The sequence below is a fragment of the Gorilla gorilla genome, chromosome 11 (genome assembly GCF_029281585.2).
Source record: "Gorilla gorilla gorilla isolate KB3781 chromosome 11, NHGRI_mGorGor1-v2.1_pri, whole genome shotgun sequence".
NCBI classification, from domain to species: Eukaryota; Metazoa; Chordata; class Mammalia; order Primates; family Hominidae; genus Gorilla; species Gorilla gorilla.
The window spans coordinates 75391594-75414087 of record NC_073235.2 but is presented as its reverse complement, the minus strand read 5'-3'; the positions used below and the strand labels follow the sequence as shown (position 1 = coordinate 75414087).

The window sequence follows — 22494 nt, the reverse complement described above, 5'->3', positions numbered from 1 at the left end:
CTGACACAATAGTCTAAATGTTTTTATTTCAGTCCACAGGCATATTAGTGTTGTTTTGAAACATAAGGGGAACATAATATTGCCCAGCATGTAGTTAAAGAAGCTGAAGGATAAAAGAAATCATCATAATACAACTTGTCTCCTACGAAATAAACATTTTCAATTAACACCACTTTAAGGCTCTTAAGCTTCTTTTTATCTTTCTAGCGCTTCAACTTTGCTCATGAATGTCTTTCATTTCATTTGCTGTACTTTGACTGATGGCATTGGAGAGCTTTCCTAGTAACACATGGTGATGATACATCTACTCTATTTGCTAATAGAGAATTAAAGTGTGGTTCTCTGTTTGCTATAGAATCTGACCTACAATAGCCTAGACAAATACAAATAAACATATACTACTACTAGTATTAGGGAGATGGCCTGGCCAGTTCCCCAGATCTTTCAGAACAACATGCTAACGGTTCATTGTATCTGACAAGCTCATTGTTCTGCAAACTTTAAATTCCTATTTTGTCACAAAGTGAGCTACATGATGACAGCTGTTAGCCCTCTGCTTAGAGCCCTGTGCCTGTTGTTCCACTGCAGGGGGATCCCGCCTAAAGGTCACTGGGTGCCCAAGAGCGACCGCTTCCTTTTGAAGCCTAGAACATTTCAGCCCTCCCAGGGCTTGGACATTCTGTGTGAGCTCCCCACATCACTGATAGTCTCTTGATGAGGAAGGACAAGGCCTTTCTGTCTTCTTTATTTGGCAAATGATTTGTGTATTATTTGTTGTAGGATGGATAATTTGGGACATCCATGTCCAAAATGGTGGCAAGATCAGTTTGTTCCTTTAGAATCTTTATGAGCCTGATTTTCTAGAGCTTGACTCAACATACAAAGATTTTTTTTAAAGTTTTTAAAATATCAATAGCAAGGTTCACTGAAGAAGGGGCAGCCATAAAAGGCAAAAGGACAGTTAATTTATTAAAGGGTAGGACATTTTTCAGAGGTGAAGAGTAGCTAGAAAATGATACAAGACTTGAGAAAATACTAACCACATTAATAGTCCCAATGTTTACTGAGCCTACCTACTCTACTTGTCTGTGCTTTCTCCACAGATTATCTCATTCAATATTCATAATTTCCTTTTAAGGTAACATCCACATTTTAAAGAAGAGATGAGGATGTTTAGACAAATCAAGTAGCTTGGGCAAGACCACACAGCTAGGAACTGAAATCCTTTGCCAGACCAAGCGAAGTAAATTTTGGTGTAACATTTGAAGTGACACTGCTAGGTCTTAAACCCAAGTCTGGCCAGGTGTGGTGGCTCATGCCTGTAATCCCAGCACTTTGGGAGGCCCAGGCTGATGGATCACTTGAGGTCAGGAGTTCGAGACCAGCCTGGCCAACATGGTGAAACCCCATCTCTACTAAAAATAAAAAATTGGCTGGGTATGGTGGCGCATGCCTGTAATCCCAGCTATTCGGCAGGCTGAGGCAGGAGAATCACTTGAATCCGGGAGGCAGAGGTTGCAGTGAGCTGAGATTGCACCACTGCACTCCAGCCTGGGTGGCAGAGTGAGACTCCATCACAAAAAAACAAAAACCAAAATCAACCCCCGCCCCCCAAGTTTGTAGTCCTATAGCAGTGGGCTAGAATTCCCAACCAGTCCTTTTAAAACCAATACTATGAAAAGAGGAAGAGCTAAAGAAAGCCAGAGACTGATATCTGAGAACGGATATGGAAATAATCTAAATTGAATTCAGAGAGTATATCTTCCCACGGACATGGGACCGAAAGCAGAGAAAGGCAAGGTTGACAATCCTGTAACATTGCCACTTGGATACAGCAATCAAAGGACACAATTATAAGGTGACACATCTGAAAGCCAACCAAGCACTGCTCCCAATCAATCACTGCATACTCCTATCGTTAACCCTTCCATGTTGTTGTCTAAATTTAGATGTTAGTTAATAGAATGAATACTATTATTATTTGCATGCAAAGGTATGCCACTAAACCATGACCACTCTTGGAATGCTTGCTATTTCTTGGTGAAATCTTTGTCCTAAACCTTCTACTCTTTTACAGAAAGAATACAGTTTTACAGAAACAATTATAGCAATTAATCATTTTCAGTTTCCAAAGAGAAATGTTAACACTAGTGCACTTGTATATAATTAGACAAATTCATCAACTGACCCTGAATTTCATAGTTTGTATTCCTGCTAAGGAAAAACAACTAGTTTTCTATATGCTATTAGGCTAATGATTTGTTTGACTGCCATGTATGCATCATCAGAAAAAGAAAACACTTAGCAATTGTAGCATTTGCCCCTAGAATAACCTTTCTTCAGACTGGTTAAAATCAGGGACATGTGACGACCATGTCAGAGCAATCAACCTTCTCCCCTTTCAAAGTGACTTGCCAAAGATGCCAGAATGAGATTAGAAAAATATTTATTGCTCTGTTGAATGTGGGTCAAGAGCTCTCTTTGTTGGTAGGGTTACCATGATTATTTTTTACCTTATAACAATTTTTAGAAGATAGGCAGAGAGAGTAGCTACTCACGTTCTCCTTGTCAGGAATCCCTAAAGGAGGAAAAAGAGACAGAGAGAGGCCATGAATTGTATAATCAACCGGTAAAGTGGAATTGAAATTTTGCTGAACCAAACCAAGTAAAATTTCAGTGTTTTCAATTTGCATTTCCGTGAAAACTTACATAATGCTGCTTAGAAATATAAAAACTTATATAATGCTGCTTAAATAAATCAATGAATCAGGAGCAGGGCCATGTGCCCAGACACCAAAACCCAGGCTTATTTTGCTTCTACCATACGGTTTACTTTCACAGAGGTAAATACCCATCACTGATTCATTCTCACCATGAAAACAACTAATTCCACTGATTTAGGCACCAGAACACTCGGAATTTTGGAAAGGCACATCAACTCCTAAGTTTCACATGCTGTGATTTTACTTTGCAAACCACTCCACTCGGCTCTAGTGATTTGAAGCTGGGGCAAGTAGCACATGAAAGACATTGGAAAACAACTTCCATTGTGAGCAAAGCAAATTCCTGCTATCTCCAAGCCAAGTCTGAGCACAGCAGAGGCTGTTTCCAGGGGTATCTCAGTGTTCTGAGCTAGAAGGCTAATGACTCATCCATTTGCTCATTTGTCATTGATTTACAAACATTTCATGAGTATCTACTACAGGCAGTCGTATTCCTTTTTACCTCCTTCAGGCTTCTCCCCTGGTAAGGGTGGCCACACTGGGAGGTTCACTGCCCCAGCAGAGCTTAATGTCTCCAGTACAGCAGGCACAAGTGACCTTATACAGAGGAGACAGAAGCATAGGTCATTTTTACATGTGGTTTGCACCTATCTTCAAACTAGTGGAGCAGTATCAGGTGGTTTGCAACAAAAAAATACAATAATCCAAATTCTGAGTAAACAGGACATTTTGTTTTTACACAAGGAGCTACATAGGATTTACAGTATCAGCATTAAAAGAACTGAGTGCTGGCTGGAAGCAGTGGCTCACACCTGTAGTCCCAGAACTTTGGGAGGCTGAAGCAGGTGGATCTCTTGAGCCCAGGAGCTCGAGAGCAGCCTGGCCAACATGGTGAAGCCTGTCTCTACAAAAAACTAGCTGGGCATGGTGGTGCATGCCTGTAGCTACTTGGGAGGACCGCCTGAACCAGGTTGGTTAAGGCTATAGTGAGCAATGATCATGTCACTGCACTCCAGCCTGGGTGACAGAGTGAGACACTGACTAAAAAAAAAACAAAACAAAGACAAAAACAAAAAAGCAAAAAACCTGAGTGCTCATCCTAGTAGGCAGTAGTACAGAATGCAGGAGGCGTGAGGATGAAAGAGACTTTGGAAACATTCCCTAATTGAAGCTTTGATCCATACCTGGGACCACACAAGACATAAAAACGCAGTCAGAAAAGAGGCAGAGAAGAGCTATTCTCTGAAACAGAGAGTATTAACAGGCTCGCTATCACTTCCCAGGTCTGTCAGAAAGAGGAAGGATGGCCTCAGGTCAGCACTCTGAAGCTCATCCCAAATCATCCATTCATCCATCCACCCATCCATCATCCATCTGAAAGAACTAGGGTTGATTGTATGAGGTTATGGGATATAACAGAAGCTTACTTTCTAGCAGGTTCAATAAGATACACAGTTGCACAAATCACCATATATGAGTAGCTGGAAATTAGGTTATCTGTAGAGAAATGACACTGAAAAGGTGATTTGAGGCCACACAGGAACTTGACAGTTGGGCTAAGACATTAATAGTCTTGGAATTTCACCTTCCATGGCAGGCAATGGATGATCATTGAAAGGTTTCAAGCAGCAGAGTGATATGATCAGGAGAAAGGAGGGAAGGAGACTGTCTAACATTAAAAGACGTTTAAGACATAACACCAGATGAAATAGCATGGCTCTTGACTGAAGTCCAGTTTGAGCAATCAGCAATAAAGACATTCGGTTGGGAACATTTGAATATGGATTGGGTGGTGGATGTTATTAAGGAAAATCATGCCAGCTATTAGGTGTGATTGTGGTGCTCTGGTTACACATGAAAAAGTCCTTATTTTCAAAAATGCCTGGTGACATATTTGGAATGACGTGTATATGTGATTGTGATTAGAAGAAAAAAATGGCAAAAATAATATTAAAATGCATATTAATTTACTACTAAGAAATATATTGAAGTATTAAAATATTGACATCAGTTAAATGAAAGTGATGAAAATAAGGGTGTTAACTGTATCATTCTCTCCACTTTCTGTATGTTTGAAATTTTTCATAATAAAAAGTAAAAAATGTCTTGGGGAAATCAGGCCTAGACTAGACCAAGGGTGAGATAGTGAAGGTTCACAGCCAGTTGACTCATCTCTGCCCTAAAATCCAAAGAGATGAGGCCCAAGGCCAGGTGGCTGCAGAGGGAACTGAAAGGAAGACTGTGAACATGCAAAGGAAGGGCGCTGGGCCCGGGCAAGCAAGGGTGATGGCGAGAGAAAGGAGGAGTCCAAAACGGCTGAGGTTTGGAGCCCAGCACAAGAGGAGAACAACGGAATTGTCAGAAACCGGCCTCTCCAGAGGAGGGGCTGGTTTTGCGGGAATCAGAATGTGTTCCCTTATCAACATTTTGAGCTTGAGAGGCCAGCAGGACAACCAGGTAGAAAAAGAACCTGAGGTCACCTGGAAACTTAGGCTGCCCCTGGAAGGATCAAACAGAGGTGTTGGTTTGGGAAGTGTTTGTATCAGTTGCAGGAAAGGATGCCATGGAAGAGGGGAGAGTGAGTATGGAGAAGGAAAGAGAAAAGAAGCCATGGCTAAACTCTTCCGTAAGGGGGGGAAGAAGTACCTATGGAAGAGACCAAAATGTGAGTGGCCAGAGAGAGAGGAGGAAGCCAGGATAACACAGTGGCGCCCCGGGAGCCAAGGCGGAATGGAGTCTGGACGTGGGCAACGGGAATGATCAGGTCTGGTTATTGGTTGGTCACTGGTAACTTTAGAGTGGTTTATTCAAGAAGTATGGGGCAAAATCCAGACTTTGAGGGGTCGAAGAGTGACTGGAGGTGAGGAAATAGCCAATGCCATTTGGGAGCTTTTTACATGCCTGGCACCCTTTGAAACACTTAACATACTTTGATTCACTTGATCTTCACAACAACCCTCTGAGGAAACCGAGGCACAGAGAGACTACGTGCCTTGCCAGATGTCAGCTAGGAGACAGCATTGCTGGGATTGCAACTCAGGTGCTTTAATTAGCCAGCCATCCCTGGCTCAGCCAGGAGAGAAAGAAAGCAAGAACAAGAGAGGAAAGGAAGGATGAACCTGTCCCTCCCACCCTCCTCCTCTGCAGGAAAGCAGAAGGCAAACGGGGAGACAGGGCAGAGGCTGCATAGAAATAGTGAAATGAGGGGAGGAAAATGAGGATGTTCACTCAGGATTGCGGTCAAGCAGGGAGAGAGATCTCTTGCAGTGAGTGACCGGTCAGCGAGGGAGGGTGGGAATTCTAGGATCCAGGAAGAGGATCTGAAGGGTGGCTGGCTGTGGCTCTGAAGATGCAGGGACTACCTGCTGCATCACTGGGTCTGCTGGCTGAAGCACTATAGCTCCAAAGACTCCAGGACCTGGAATCTTGTTATATGTGTACACACAAGAGCTTCATAAGGAGACTCACAGATGCAATGGTAACGAACACTAACCATGTTTCCGACATGCATGAACAGATCAAAAGACTCAGGGGACATATGGGTTTCTTTGAGTCTAGTGGGTCCCCACTAGAGAAGAATACCACAGAGAAAAACTTCGTTTCTTTGCTGACCAGCCAGAGACTGGTCTCTCATAAAAGGCCTGGATGTTTTAAATTAAAAATATTTAATATGTACAACACACTGTTTTGATATACATATACCTAGTGAAATGACTACTCCAGTTAAGCAAATTAACCTATCTGTCACCTTCCATAGTCACTGTGTGTGTGTGTGTGTGTGTGTGTGTGTGGTAGGAGCATCTAAAGTTCACAAAGGCCTGGAATTGGAAGAGGCCATGATTTAGAAGATTAAATAAATGACTCACCCCACTTCTCCTCTTCATCAATAGAGTAAAAAAAAAAAAAAAAAAAAAAAAAAAAAAGCAAGAGGTGGGGCTCTCAGGTATCCAGATGGGACTGAAACAAATACAGTTCGTGCATCCCTTCTTCAAAAGGGCACAGAAAGAACACTGGATTTCACTATAAGATGAAGATATTTTGGGAAAGTATTCTATGCATGCCAAAGTTCCAGCTGGCACCAGAGCATACCTCTCTCTATCAGCTAAGACCACAGACTAATACTATATTAACCATTTCTTTAAAAATATCTCCAGTGTGAGCTGGCAGGTTTGTTTATCCACAAAAGAGTCTGGAGACTTACTCTGACAAGCTGGTGTAGGACATATTTTTTGTCACATGAAAACACATACCACACGACAAATTTTTAGATACAAAATGTTCACATTTTCCACTTACTGTCATTGTTAGAGCCCGTTTCCATAACACCATAAGGAGGAGCCAGAAGTCCTGCCATATACTGTCGATATTTCTGAAAGACAAGATTGTAAACTCAACACACAGATATTTACTTGCTTTGAGCATTCATTTATTTACATGTTAAAAAGCAGAAATGCTGGGTGTCAGGAAGCATCTGAGCCTTGTATTTATAGAGCCATGAAACGTGTTCTCCGGGGTCTCTGGTCTGAAATAAAGATGTTGTGTTCTAAACAGGTCTTCCTGAATAAGACTGAATGTGCCCGGGGGCAGGGGTTCTATCTCCGCCAGTTCATTTATATATTTGTGGCTGCCTGAATTGTGTGGGATATTTAGCACCCCCTGCACCCCTCCCCAACCCCACAAACACAAGCTCAGCTTTTTGTAGAGGGAAAAGGCACTCGAGCTTTATAGATGCAGATACAAATAAATGTGCTGCCTACTTAATAGGTGAATGGCACTGAATCAGCTTCTTTCACAGCAAAAAGAAACTCATCTTGAGAAAAATGTCTTTTTTGAAAGAAGCTGATTCGCTTCCATTTACCTACTTCCTTTTACATCGTACACCTGCCTGTTTATGTGACCTCCAAAGAACTTTTGCTATGTGTCAAATAAAATAGTTTAGCTTAATTTAGAACTATTTGGATTCCCCTGAATTGTATCTGCCTGACTTTTGGTCCAAGCTTGCTCTAAAACCTGGCACTTAGCATAAGGTATTAGCCCCAGGAGTCTGTGCTGTTTAGGAGGGATAAGGCTTGGTGAGAATAAAGCCATCTAGAGCATCCAACTAGAGAGGAGTGACATTTATAAAGAATGGAAAATGAATATTAGCCACCCTCTCTTCTCAGGTCATAAATACAATCTCCTCCCCTTTCAGAATGGAAGCTGGGCAATTTTATTTATTGCATGGTGTCATGTATATTTATGGTTTATAATTACGATGACACATACATGTTAAATAGCATCAAAAGAATCAACACTCCATAGTGTGCTTGTGGGTTGCACAAACGTCAGCAGAAAAGACTTCATCTGTAGCAATGGGCAGCTGGCAGCACGCAGTATTGGGGCAACCATCTGGCCCATTTGGTAGATTTGAATGGCGTTTGTAATGTGACATTGATGCTTTCTCAAAAGAGCCTTCTTCTAGTCAAGATGTAACTAGCTTTTTAAAAATTCTTTTTTTCTTCTCATTCTGAGGCAACTATACCAACACCTGCATGCAAACATTAAAACCATGATTTCCTCAGCCTCTGAGCTAAGTGATCACTCAGACATACCCACAGGACCAATATATCACCCTGCATTCCTGATATTTCCTTAGATAATTTCCTAATTCTGATTCTCTTCTTTCTTATGAGACACCATCTACTCTTCTTCTTCATGAGACAGCATTCACTAAGCAGCACATTTCTGGGCTTCATATTATGCTGGACTGTAAACAAAACAGGCCCAGAGAGAGCAGATGAGGACTGGTTATGTTGTAAGGTTTTGTGACTCCTGATTACCATTATCAATTCCCTAACAGGCTCCTAAAAGAAATGCTTCCTGTTAAATTGAAGGGGCCATTTCACTTTGCTTAGAAATATTGTCTTGGATGTGATGGGTGTTCTTTATCTCAGGCACCTTAATGTCAATCCCCATGAGCTCCACGGAAGCACCTTCCTGATCCCTGAATGAATGGGACTTCATCTTCCTTCAAGCCCCATAGCACCTGGTCTGTTGCTGTCTTGTGGAGCACACCATCAGGGTCGCTGCTAGTGGGAACAGAAACTAGAGCAGCCCTGTGGGCAGGAGTGTGTGGGCTGGATTTCAGGACTTCTGCATATTGAGCATCTACTATGTACAGTGTCTCAGGATGGGCTTACAGCACAGAACAAGTAAACAAGGTCATGTGCACTTGTGAAATGTCCATTTTCTTCAACACAGGGAACTATGTCTTGCACATAATAGAAACTTAGTACTTATCTGTTGACTCTCTAAATTTTTCTAGAAAATTTCAACAGATACAGAAATAGAATACCACATACTCCACATTCAACTTCAATAATTATTAACTCATGACCAATACTATTTCATCTACACATTTATCCACTTACCCCTTCTAGAATTATTTTGAAGCAAATCTCAGATATCTTTTTTTTTTTTTTTTTTTTTTTGAGACAGGGTTTCACTCTGTTGCCCAGGCTGGAGTGCAGTTGAGCAATCTCGGCTCACTGCAACCTCTGCCTCCCCAGTTCAAGCAATTCTCCAGCCTCAGGCTCCAGAGTAGCTGGGACAGGACCACAGACACACACCACCATGCCTGGCTAATTTTTTTTTTGGAGAAACAGGGTTTCGTCATGTTGTCTAGGCTGGTGTCGAACTTCTGAGCTCAAAGCAATCCACCCGCCTCGGCCTCCCAAAGTGCTGGGATTACAGGCTTGAGCCACCATGCCTGGTCAGATATCATATCATTTAATCCATAATTATTTCAGCAGGAATTTCTAAAAGATAAAGACTCCTTTTTCCCAAAATAAAACCACAATGCCATTATCACAGCTAAAAAATGTAATATATCCATAATATCCAGTTGATGGTCAAACTTTCTAATTGTTTCATTCATGTCATTGCTGAATTGAATTTAAAAATAATTCATTTAATAAGACAACATGGGTTCCAGCATAATAGCTTTTAGTATAGTGAAGATTACCAAATTAGGGTTGAAATATTTATACTTGTAAATTAAAAGTCAGTCCTTAAAATTGATGGGGCACTTTTTAATAAACATTCACTAAACCTTGGAGATTCATTCTTATGTAGCACTCTGCAGAATGCTCTATATTAATTAGGATAAAAACAGCGAACTAGAATAAAACCTGTATCAGAAAATTGGGATTTCTAAATTATTTGCATATAGCTTGATCTTTGGGCAGCATTTCATCTTCCAAGCACAAATTTAAAAAGCAGTTCATAAAAGAAAATACCATATGAAAAGATGCAGAACCTCACTCATAACAGAAAGGCACATAAAAACTACAGCGCAATATAATTTTTTAACCTGTCAGAATTGGCAAAGTTCCAAAAAGTTTGCTAATACACTATTGGTGAGAATGAAGCAAACAGGTTACCTCATATATTGCTTATAGCAGTGTAAAATGATACAACCTCAGAGGCAGGCAATTTGGAAATATCTGTGTAATTCTTTTTCTTTTTCCCTCTTTCTTTCTTTCTATATTTCTTTCTTTCTTTCTCTTTCTCTCTCTTTCTCTTTTCTTCCTCTCTCCTTTCCTCCCTCCCTCCTTCCCTTCCTCCCTCCCTCTCTTCCTCCATATTCAGTGGCCAGTGACTAGATCTATCAAATTTTAAAATGCATATTTCCGGCAGGGCGTGGTGGCTCAGGCCTGTAACACCAGTTACTTGGGAGGGTGAGGCAGGAGAATTGCTTGAACCAGAAGGCGGAAGTTGCAGTGAACCAAGATTGTGCCATTGCACTCCAGCCTGGGCAACTGAGTGAAACTCTGTCTCTAAAAAAAAAAAAAAAAAAAAATGCATATTTCCTTTGACTGAGCTAGGAACCTCCCTCAGAGGGCAGATGTAGAGTCTCCTGAATACATATGCAAACACATGTGCTTGTATGTAATAGTAAACCAAACAACAACAAAACAGGAAATTACTCAAATGTCCATTAGTAGAGGACACTGGGTTACTTTCTGAGATGATGATGGGTTACTTCTTGATAAATAGATGCTGTTGGAATAGTATGAAGCCATGACAAAGAATGAAGCGGCACTACTTATATACAGATATGGAATGATCTATTGCTTTTAAATTTAAAAAGCAAACTACAGCATGGTGTATATACCATTTTGTGGGAATAAAAGATGTTTGTGTGAATATACATAAAGATCTGTAAATGTGTAGCTATCTACAAGAAAGTAGTAACAAGGATTGTCTCTGGAAAAGAGATCTGGGTGGCTGAGGGTCAAGCAGGAGAGAGACTTAGTTTTCACTATTCATTCTTTAGAACTTTTGACTTTTATTCCATGGGACTCAAGAACGGTTAATGTTCTTCTCGATTTTACATGTATTATTAAACTCTCTAATAGATTTCAAATGAAATGGAAGAAAGGATTCTACCAGTAAGACATCAAGCAAACAAACAAAACAAAAAACCATACAAACAATCAAAACCAAAAAAAATTTTTAAGGAAGGAGTTAGAGAAAATAAGAGCTTATATATCAGTGCTCTGGTCAACTCTCCCAGCTGACTCCAGCCTTGGAGTCATTCCAACCCAGGAGCCAACACATGAGTGAAGAAGCCTCCAGATAATTCTAGCTCCCAGCTAGCCAGGTCACCTCCAGCCACTCAAGTCACTTTTGTCATTCAAGTATTCCCAGATGAGGCTCCAGACAAGTTATTCCCCACAGCATCCTGTTCAAATTTCTGACCCACAGAAATCTGTGAGCATAATGAAGTGATGGTTGGCAAATGCTGTTAAGTTTGGCATGGTTTGTTACACAGCAATAGATAACTGAAGCAGAATTTGATACCTGAAAGTGAGGTGGTGGTACAACAAAACCTAAGATGTGTGGCGTGAATTTTTGAAGGAAGCCTGATGGGGCTGGTGGAGATTTGATGACAGTTTAAAGAAGAGTGAGGGCTGGGCGCGGTGGCTCATGCCTGTAATCCCAGCACTTTGGGAGGCTGAGGCAGGTGGATCGCCTGAGGTCAGGAGTTCAAGACCAGCTTGGCCAACATGGTGAAACCCCATCTCTATTAACAGTACAAAAATGAGCCAGGCATGGTGGTGGGCGTCTGTAATCCCAGATAGTTGAGAGGCTGAGGCAGGAGAATTGCTTGAACCCGGGAGGCAGAGGTTGCAGTGAGCCGAGATTGTGTCACTGCACTCCATCCTGGGTGACAGGCAAACACTCCATCTCAAAAAAAAAAAAAAAAAAAAAAAAAAAAAGAGCGAGGGAGGCATTAATGGAAGATGGAAGACACTCACACTCACCCTTGTTTTGCAGTGGTGGAAAGTTGAGGAAAACTGATGCCTGCAGGAATGTGGAAAATGAAAAGTGCCCCTGAGGAACTGATGGATCTAGCCAAAGAGGCTTCTAGGAAAAACACCCGTGGCAGCTGCTTTCTCTTAGCTGTATATTTTAAGGTGCATACACGGATGAGCTAACAAAGGAGTCATTTAGTTTGTATTCAGAATTTAGAGTAAATATAAATTAGGGTCTAGGACTTGCAGAGTTCAAAAATAAAGCTATTTCTAACCACTCTCAATAAAAGATTTTCAAAGTTAGAAAGGGCCTCATGACAAAGATCAAATATAGGGCATTGGCAGGAAAACAAAGCCTCAGAGTAAGGAAGCCAACTGTGCAACTGTAAAACCCTGCTTTAAGACTTCAGAAAGATTTAAGGTGGTGCTTCACAGATTGTTTTAGATACGCAAAAGACTTTTTAAAAGAATCTTAAGGATGCTATATCACAGTAACCACGAAAAGGTTCAAAGTAGGAAAAGGCTTATGCAAAGATGCACATGGGTATGGTTTTGTCTAATGAAATGGATGATAAATTGATACATAAGAAACCTATTAAGATTTTCAACAAATTACACTATCCTGGACTGTAAGAAACAGAGACAGTAACTAATAAAAAGAATCCTTTGGACCCTTCAAGTTCTATGAGCAGGAAGCAGGCTGAGAACTACTCAGCTACAACACAGACTATGTTTTATGAAAAGAGAACATGATTCAGAAGGTAGAACTAAAAACCCAGAAGGCAGAATCAGACTGGGTGTGGTGGCCCACACCTGTAATCCCAGCACTTTGGGAGGCAGAGGTGGGAGGATTGCTTGAGGCCAGGAGTTCGAGACCAGCCTGGGCAACAGAGCCAGACCTCATCTCTACAACAAATTAAAATATTAGCCAGGCCTGGTGGCGTGTACCTGTAATCCGGGCTACTGGGGAGGCTGAGGTGGGAGGATCACATGGGCCCAAGAGTTCCAGGCTACAATGGGCTGTGATCACTGCACTCTAGCCTGAGCGACAGAGCAAAAGTCCTGTCTCTTAAGAAAAAAAAAAAAAAAAAAAGGCTTAGCACAGTGGTTCATGTCTGTAATCCCAACATTTTGGGAGTCCGAGGCAGGCAGATCACTTGAGGTCAGGAGTTTGAGACCTGCCTGGCCAACATGGTGAAACCTCGTCTCTACTAAAAATACAGAAATTAGCTGGGTATGGTGGTGCACGCCTATAATTCCAGCTACTCGGGAGGCTAAGGCAGGAGAATCCCTTGAACCCGGGAAGTGGAGGTTGCAGTGAGCTGAGGTTGCACCACTGTACTCCATACTAGGTGACAGAGTGAGACTCTGTCTCCAAAAAAACAAAAAAGGCAGAAAAGCCAGGAGCCACAGAAAACAACTCCCGGAAAGTAGAATTGGACCTTAATCAAGGACCTGATGCCATTTGCCCAGATGGACTTCAGAATTGCTACAGATTGGTAACTTATGCGCCACATATTCCAACCTTTCCCCCTTGTTAAGTAAGAATGTCTGCTGCAGTTTCCCTATCCCCTATACCCATTGTTCGCTGGGTGTGGGGGACACGTAACTTGTCTCTTTCATTCATAGGTCTGAGATTGAGAAGAAGCATCATCAGGGAACTGTACCTAAGAAACAGCATTCAAGGTGCCTCATCCACATCCAGATGTGATTTAGCTGACGGGATCCTGGACTTTGAGTTGACGCCATAACAGGAACAACTCTGGGAGTCTCAAGAAAGGACAGAGTGCATTTCGGATGTGGGAGGGGTTGTGAACTGTCGTGGCCAGACAGTGGACTGAGGCAGCCTGCCTTTTCTAAAGATGAATATAACACTATCTCTCACCCCACACGCTTTCCTGAAAGGTGATGCTCTCTTTCCTTCATCAATAGGGACCGTCTAGTTCCTCTCCTTTTGAACTTGGGCTGACCTGTGTGATTCTGTTGTAACTAATAGGATGCAGCAGATTTGATGCTGTGTGACTTCCCAGGTTAGGTCAGAAGAAGCCTTGCAGCTTCTCCTTGGTCTCCAGGAACACTTGGTCTCGAAATGCTCTCTCCTGGGGTGCTGCCTCTCAGCAGCCATCTGCCACACTGTGAGAAGCTAAGCTGCATGGGGAGACCACACCGAAGTGCTCTGCTCCACAGTCCAACTGAGGCCAGCCTCTGAAGCCTCCAAATGATTCCAGCCCCCAGGTGCTCAGATCAACTCCAGCCATTCAAGTCTCCCCAACTAAGGCCAAGACAGTGTGGAGCACGGACAAGCCATCCCTTTGTGCCCTTTTCAGATTCCTCAGGGAATCCATACATATAATAGAATGGTGGTTGCTTCATGACACTACATTTGGTGTGTTTGGTTAGACAATAGATAAAAGGAATAGTAGAGACTAAACATAAGCAATTGGAAGACCTGGCTTCTACAATGAATAAGCAGGGCTGGAAGATCACCTTGGAAGTTAATGAGCCACATTCAACAGGGAAGCTTTGGAGTTTATAGCCCTCAAAGTGGTGTGCAGACACTATTTGTGTTCATGGGGTGCAATGAAGAAACTGTCTAGAGGTTATTGGAGAGGATTGGGGCATAAGGATTCTAGGTTTTCAAGGTGACAACTGCTAAACCAGATGGCACCATGTCTATGTGGCCTAAAATAGATGAGAGCCAATGGTACAATTTTGGGAGCCCAAGCCTGAAGCGCTCTTTGCTGAGCAAACACTGAGGCCATGGAATCACCCACTGTGTCTGTCCGGCAAGGGGCTGGACTGATGGGGCTGGTCTGCAGCCAAATCACAGAGCACGCATGGCACCTGGCAGCAAGGGTCATGCCCACAGTGGCATGAGCAGACAGTCCTCTCTCTTTGATTGTCCCATGCAGTGGTGGGGTAATTCCCTTCCGCTGTAAAATCCTCCCGAGGTAGAGGGATTTGGGGAGTTAGACAATGGGCAGTCTTCTAGTAGGCCTTATTGGTGTTTAGCTGATGAATTGAAAAAAATAAAAGAGAGATGACCATATCAGTAATGCTAGGTTGTGGAGCAGTTCATATCTTTATAGAAGTTTAATAGTCACTTCAAGTTCTCTGAAAATCAAAATGAAACTTAAGGGGATTGCCAAGCCTGTGCTCAATAAGGCCCGCACATATAAGTCAGCACAAGTCAGCTTAAACCTGGGGTCAGCAGTGGTTCAGAGGTGACTCAGCAGGTCTTTACGTGGCCCCCACATGCCCTCCACACTCCGGCTGTGGAGGTGTGTGGTGGCCTGGCTGAGCTCTTGGACAATGTCCTCTCTGGGGCCCTGGTGCACTTCCCCCTGTAAACCCTTTCCCTGGATCCCAACACACTCTAACACCTTAACAACATCAATGACCTCACTCAGTCGTTTTTCAAATTGCTATATGCACTTGGGAAAGAGCTATGTCTTTGGCTCAAGTCCTACAATGATAGAGAGTTAGCAGAGATAAATCAATAGTCAGGTGAAGAACAGAGTAGAACACTGAATCGGTGCTTTGAGGTGGAGAAGGGAATGGTGAGCTCTAGTGTTACTCCAAAATTCTTGCATGGTGGCCTTGAGGATGCATGCCTCAATCAACACTTGGGAGGGCTCAGGCTTTTGTTACAGAGCATCCTGCTCATGTCCAGAGAAGCTTCTACAAGGCCCTTCCGAGAGGTGGGGTGGCTTGTGCAGCAGGTCACCAGTCTGGATTGAGTTCTGTCTCTGAGGCCCAGGGCACCAGTCTCACTCCTGACACTGAGGCCACCCTGCCATGGTGCTAATACACGTGGGAGGCCCCTATCAGGAGGACTCATGCACACTCCCTGTCCAAACCCTCCAGGACCCCTCCAGGACCTCTAAAGGCAGTTAGGAAATCAGTTCTTCAAATGACAAGAAAACCTCAAGGACTTTCAAGGGTCTTAGAAGCACTTGGCCGGCTTGGCTTCTTACTGCTAATCAGCTGGGTCATTGCAGACAAGTCCCTCAAGCTCTCTGGCTTCAGTCTCCCCATCAGTAAAATGAGTGCTTTGAATTAGATCCATTCTGTAGAATCTGTACTCCCTGGAGTACCCTCAGCCGAGGGCACACCACACAAGCATGGCCTTCAGCCCCAATGATCACCAGAGTGTCTTTATTTTTTGTTTCATAAATTAAAGTTCCAAGAATAGTTTCATTTGAAAAATGACTTTGGCTCCTAAAAAATAAGAGTTTACAAACCACAAGATTAGATCATCTCTAAACTTCCAGCCAGACAAGATGTCACTCAAAGATCTACATGAAGAATCAACAAAGACCAATTTAGGATTTGTCTACGAAGTGTTAGGGACTCTACCCTCTGTTAAGATGACTTCTACGGTTGTGCGTTGGCCAAGTGACAGTTTTCACCTCAACGGAAAGGTTTATCAACAAAACTGGTACCAAGAATTTAACTGAGATGCATCACAGTGCAGTGCTGACCTTCACAAGCGAGGTGTGCAGACACCCGGTGTGGGACCCAGCAGAGCAGAAAGGGATGTGAGAAGAATAAACAGGAGCTCTTCCTGGAGCTCAAATTTTATTCTATGTCAAGTAGTTTAAAAGATTATTTTTATACTTTTATATTATGGAGTAGAAAGCTAAATTTGCATAAATTTTAAAGATTAAAGCATGAGACTTCAAAGAAATTCTGATCTGGCTGCTGGCTACTTCTAGCTACAAAGGGTATAGACCCCAGGCATTATGTATTGATTTCCTCTGCATTTGGGAGCTTCAGTGGAAAAAGCCAAGAACCTCTGATGTTACGGAAAGTGTGCAGACATTTAAATCACACAAGACTGGGGTCTTAATTCCGATTCCACTACATGCTACTTGTGTGAACGTGGGTCAGTTACTTACCTCAGTCTCTTGGGTAAGGAAACTGGGATAACAGCACCATCTTTCAGGACCATTGTGAGGATGAGAAATAAAATCTATAACAGTTCCCTGCACGTATCAGGCACTTAGTAAATGGTTCTGGATAGTAGTAGTAATAATAATAATAATAATGGTAGTTGTAACAATAAACCAAGGATTAAGTGAACCCCAGTATATTTGATGACATTTTCCAACCAGAGAGTCTCCAGCTTTGAGAAAGCATGTTTTCTACATTACAGCTTCACGTCACCGAGGCTGTTGATATGCATACAATGACCCACAACACACCTACTGATCATCTGCTAAATGGACCTGTGGGAAAATAAGAATTTAAATAATAGACTTTCTGAAATAATTTTATAATGTACCACCTATTTTTCACCCACATGGTAAAATAGTCCAAGAAGAAAGCAACAAGTTCCAAAGTGATGGAGAAACGAAGAGCACAAGAGAGAAAGCCCAGAAATAACCTAACAAACACAAGCAAAGCCTTTCTGCCCTCTGAGCTGTTTGTTACTAAGAGAATCCTTTAAAAAAATTAACCTGTCAATTACAATTGGCCAGTTTTTAGAGCAAAGTAAGTGCCTGTGGCTCAGAATAGAGGGAAGAGGGAAGGCAGAAAGAAGGGATGGGAAGGGACAGAAGTCCTCAGGCCAGTGAGGCCAGATGCCTGTCCCCAGATTGAGTTGCAAATGTATTATTATACTGACTAATACAATATTAGTATACAGACTATACTAATATTTTCTAATATGAAACAAAAGATGACAGTCTTAGAAAGGTTGAAACCCGGTCTACCTCACAGCCAATCAATTGTCTCCATCAAGAGCACTGAGGAATTCTGGCTGGAAGGCTGGCAGAGCAATCACTAGACTGGGGAACGGGTGGTGGGGGTAAACCCAGCTCTGCTGAACAAGCCTTGAGCCCTGGCCTGGGGCTGCTCCTGCCTGGGGCAGGGAGCCCATTTTTATAATGTGCACGAAGTCTCCATATGGCCTAGAGGTAGCCCAGGAGCTGGCATACAAAAGTTGGGTGGCATCTCCTGAAGGAGGAGACATTATAGAGGCATGTCACTTTCTGAGACTCAGTTTACAAAGCAAGATGCAGAGAAGAAAGGAAGGCTGACAGCTTGAACTGAGCTGAGCCATCTGACAAGTGAAGACAGGGTCCTGGCAGGCAGGACTCCCTACTGTGGAGGTCAGGGCCTTCCTGGCACTCTGTGAGGCTTTTTCTGGGTGTTCTCCAAGCTGCTGTCCACTGCCAAGAAGAAGCCTCCACCAGGCAGGCCAGAGTGGCATGCAACTGCTGGCACCCAGCGGCTACCACATTCCCATCCGGATGCTGCCTGAGCTTTGGGCACACCCCTTCCCACAACTGTCCCCTTGCTTTCCCCCTCCTCCTGGGCTATCATCAGGCTGTAGTGAAAGCATCAGAAGCTCCCTGGGGATATGTCTGAAACCCCTTGGCTGGGATAATCAGCACCAGAAAAGCATTAAAAACAGGAAGCCACAGGGATAATTGACAGGCATTGCTGCAAACACCTGGGGTGGGGGTGTGCTCAGAACAGGGACAGAATAAAGAGAGGCAGCGTCCAGGATTGGGAAAGAATAACACAGGACTGTTCTGGGGATGTGGGGATGTGTCTCATCATAAGGTCCCATTCATTATGTTCCACTAGGTTCTCCCAACATACTAAAGCTGAGATCATAAACTGTCATGACAAAGAACAGGTCATCTGTACTTTCTCTGAAAGCCTCATGATTAGACAGTAGAATAGCTTAGAAGAGTGACTTAATGTTTAGACCCTTTTTTTCTGTTTCTTGCCCAGAGTTCTTTCACAACCTCTAGATGATATGAAAATGGACACAACACATGGCTCCAAAATCCCAGAGTACTACAGAATTCTTAAACCCATGCATGGTAGATAAGAAGGCAAAAAGCAAAGCAGTTATAAATGGAAGCCTGCAAGCAGAAGCTTTCTGTTTACCTGTTTAAAGCCACATGCACTGCCTTTCCCACAACAGATCACTGGCTGGACTGAGTTGACCTCTTAAGGCAAGTTATTCTGTTCCCTTGTTCCTGGATTCCTAGAGCATCCGCATAATGGGGCACATATAAGTTCGAAGCCCTTTCAGTGATACCTAATTACATCCTTTGGCCCTTTTATAGACATTTCTACGTGGAAGCAAAATTCTGCTTGTCAATTTATGACCATTTTTAATTCACGGCCAACCTGCTGAGAGCAGTGGTCTGGAGTGCAAGAATCACACCTTTAGCTCTAGTAGAAGATGCTTTCCAAACCTGAATCACATAAGAGCCCCTGACTAAAGCCCAACTGGGATGACACTACAAGCGAGCAGATAAAGTTGTGGACAGAGCCCCCTGTTAGAGATGCTCTCTCCTCCTGGCCTGTGACAGTTCAAGATTCTGACCCATACGTGTAGGGAGCCTCAAGTACTCTCAAGTGAAAGCAGAATTATTACCTGTGAAGAATAATAGTTTAGCCAAGTCTCAGTCATAGAAGGCAGTCAGATTAATCCTGCAGCAACAGCAGAATAAATCCACACTCATTTAGTCAGTCAACAAATATTGACTGCATGCCTGCTGGGGGATGACAGAGGAGTCATGGTGGACCCCTCCCAGGCCTTGCAGGCTAGTGAGGACAGCTACCAACACATGACAGTACAAATACCTGGATTCGCACAATGACGCTAGATGCCGGAAAGGAAAAAAAGTATAGGGTGCATTGAAAACGTGTTCGGGTGGGGAGGAGAGGGCAAATTCAGATTTGGGAGTCAGAGAAATGATATTGAATCTGAGGCTGAGGAGGCTTGGGGGATAAGGGCAGCGAGAAAGGAGAAAGGGAGCAGGTCAAGTGTTAAGGGACAAAGAAGGCCAGTAGTGTGGAGAATAAGGGCAAGGGGAATTGGGGAAGACAGGAGGGTAGTGAGGCCTCAGCACACAGGGGCCAGGACAGGGAAGGCCTTGCAGGTCACGGTAAGAATTTTAACCATCATCCTCATGTGACAGGAAGTATTCTAAGTAGAGAGGTGACAAGAACAGATGGGTGTTTTTAAAAGATCGCCCTGCCTGCTGCTTGGAGGATGGTTTTGATGGGAAAACAAGCAAGGTATTAGGTGCTGAAGGGGAGGGCAGGCCTAGATGTGGCACCTCAAGGGGGCTGGAAATGGGGAAAAGAGGGAGGAAAGAGAGAGGGAAGTGGTGTATCGGGTAGAGAAAATTAAAGACACTTCATTCCTAAAAGCAGAGGTGAAATGATCTGCAACTATTTATTGCTAATAATATTAAAGCCCCTGATTTCTTGTTGAAGCACACTCAACCCATTTGTGCCTTTCATATGACTAAAAGGTTCAGAGATTTCAGGGGCTCACTGGTATGAGTGTAATTTTAGTTAGTGCACACTTTGTATATTTGAGTAATTAATCAACCATAAGCTTCTCTTACGGAAGCTCAAGTTGAGAGCAAGACACACACAGTAGGTCAATGCTACTTAATTGAAAGTTGTAAAACAATTTGCTCTAGCAATGTTATTGCATAGTAAATCCCTACCTCTCATCACACTAAGTCTGAATCTACTACAGTCCAGCGAACATATAAATGGGACTAAGAACAGTGAAAAACATAGCCATTGCCTCCTTGTTCACAGAGAAACAGTTGACTGACAACATTTTATTCAACCATGTTAGTCTTCAAGGGGTGATGAATATTACTATAATTATTCTGAATTAAAACTCACATGAAGCCCAGCTCTTATAAAATTAACAATAATGTCAGTAATAGAAATCATGGAAACATGGAAGTTACAAAAAAGTGCCTACATATTAGTCAGACAGAATTAGGATGCACTGATCATTTAAAAACCTAAAATAAAGGATCATTTCACAGAAAGTAATAGCCCATGACTGTTGACCCTTTTGAGCAAACTACCACCATCTTGTTTTTGCTTTCTCGCCCTGCAGTGCACTGCTCCAAGGGTGGCATGCCAGGTAGAGGGGATTGAGTGGAGATTTATGGGGCAGGAAGACTGCCGGCTCAGAGACACCTGGGCTTCCCACTGCAGAGGCATCCCTTCTGGCTTTGTCCCTCAACATGTGAAGCCACTGGGGCAGAGGCACTTTGCATTTCTCAGTTTACTTTCTGACCAATTTTCTCAGGAAGCATTCATATATAACTCACCTGTCTTAAGTCTGATCCTACCCAGTAACCCCCGGGGGCATACAGTATCCATAGGGTCTCTTAGCTTTTGCCATATCCATGCACATTGGTCACTAAAATGTAAACTACAGAAGAACAGTGACTTCTGTCTGTTTTCTACACTCACTGGCCCAGAACATGCTACTTCTTAGCTTCAGGCATTCTTCATCTTTAGAAACTTTTTTTTTTTTTTGAGATGGAGTTTCACTCTTGTCGCCCAGGCTGGAATGCAGTGGCACAATCTCAGCTCACTGCAACCTCCTCCTCCCAGGTTCAAGCGATTCTCCTGCCTCAGCCTTCTGAGTAGCTGGGATTACAGGTGACTGCTACCACGCCTGGCTTCTTTTTTTTTTTTTTTTTTGAGATGGAGTCTCACTCTGTCCCCCAGTCTGGAGTGCAGTGGCGCAATCTCCGCTCACTGCAAGCTCCTCCTCCCAGGTTCACGCCGTTCTCCTGCCTCAGCCTCCTGAGTAGCTGGGACTACAGGCGCCCGCCACCATGCCCGGCTAATCTTTGTATTTTTAGTAGAGATGGGGTTTCACCATGTTGATCAGGCTGATCTCGATCTCCTGACCTCAGGTGATCCACCCATCTTGGCCTCCCAAAGTGCTGAGATTACAGGCTTGAGCCACCGCACCTGGCCGAGACTTTGTACTTCAATTCCTTCTAAACTCCGCCAGCTTTTCTGCCCACACATGGTGTTTGCAGTGACTTTCTTCATTCCCCTCCATTATGATTTTTTCTATTATTGCTGCTCCAAGTTCCCATGAACAACCTGAAAACATCCTTGTCAATCTAAGCCAATATATACTTACTGCATATATGTAGTAGGAATCACCGTAATGCAGCTCTGTGTGGTTTTGGAAGTCTCTGTTTATGGTGGAATTTTGCACCCCTTGAGTCATTTGAGTGGATCCTAGTTTCTGTCATCTCTCCACTCTAGAAAATCTCAACTCTGTTTTCTCTGCAGGGTACGTTCTTTTGGGTCTCACCCAGGCCCATACTTTATATCATCAAATAACAGATTAGGCCCTACATTTCCCCAGCATAAAGGCTAGGAGGTGTCAATAATGAAAGTGGTGCTTTAGCTATTCTGCAAAATAGTGTGGAAGAGAATATTAGGGTGCCACATGTTTGAAGGGGTGGGGCATGAGAGACGGCAGGGCTGAGAGAGTTGGGAAGATATAAGCTTAAAGATCCAGGCATTGAGACCAGCCTGGCCAACATGGTGAAAGCCCGTCTCTACAAAAAATACAAAAATTAACTGACTGTGGTGGGGCATGCCTGTAGTCCCAGCTACTCAGGAGGCTGAGGTGGGAGGATCACTTGAGCTCAAGA

The 22494-nt window shown here is 43.2% G+C and overlaps 1 protein-coding gene across 5 annotated transcripts in view; it reads right to left on the bottom strand.

Moving 5' to 3' along the window:
* The window catches only part of RAPGEF4 (Rap guanine nucleotide exchange factor 4), a 314193-nt gene that overhangs the window by 127946 nt on the left and 163753 nt on the right, over positions 1-22494 (bottom strand). For all 5 annotated transcript variants that reach the window (XM_019022605.4, XM_019022603.4, XM_019022604.4 and 2 more), the window contains 2 exons: positions 7020-7092; positions 2559-2578 (listed from right to left, as the gene is read on the bottom strand). In XM_019022605.4, coding sequence (XP_018878150.3) covers positions 2559-2578; positions 7020-7077 — 78 coding nt within the window. In that variant the 5' untranslated portion in view covers positions 7078-7092. The remainder of the gene's footprint in view (positions 1-2558; positions 2579-7019; positions 7093-22494) is intronic.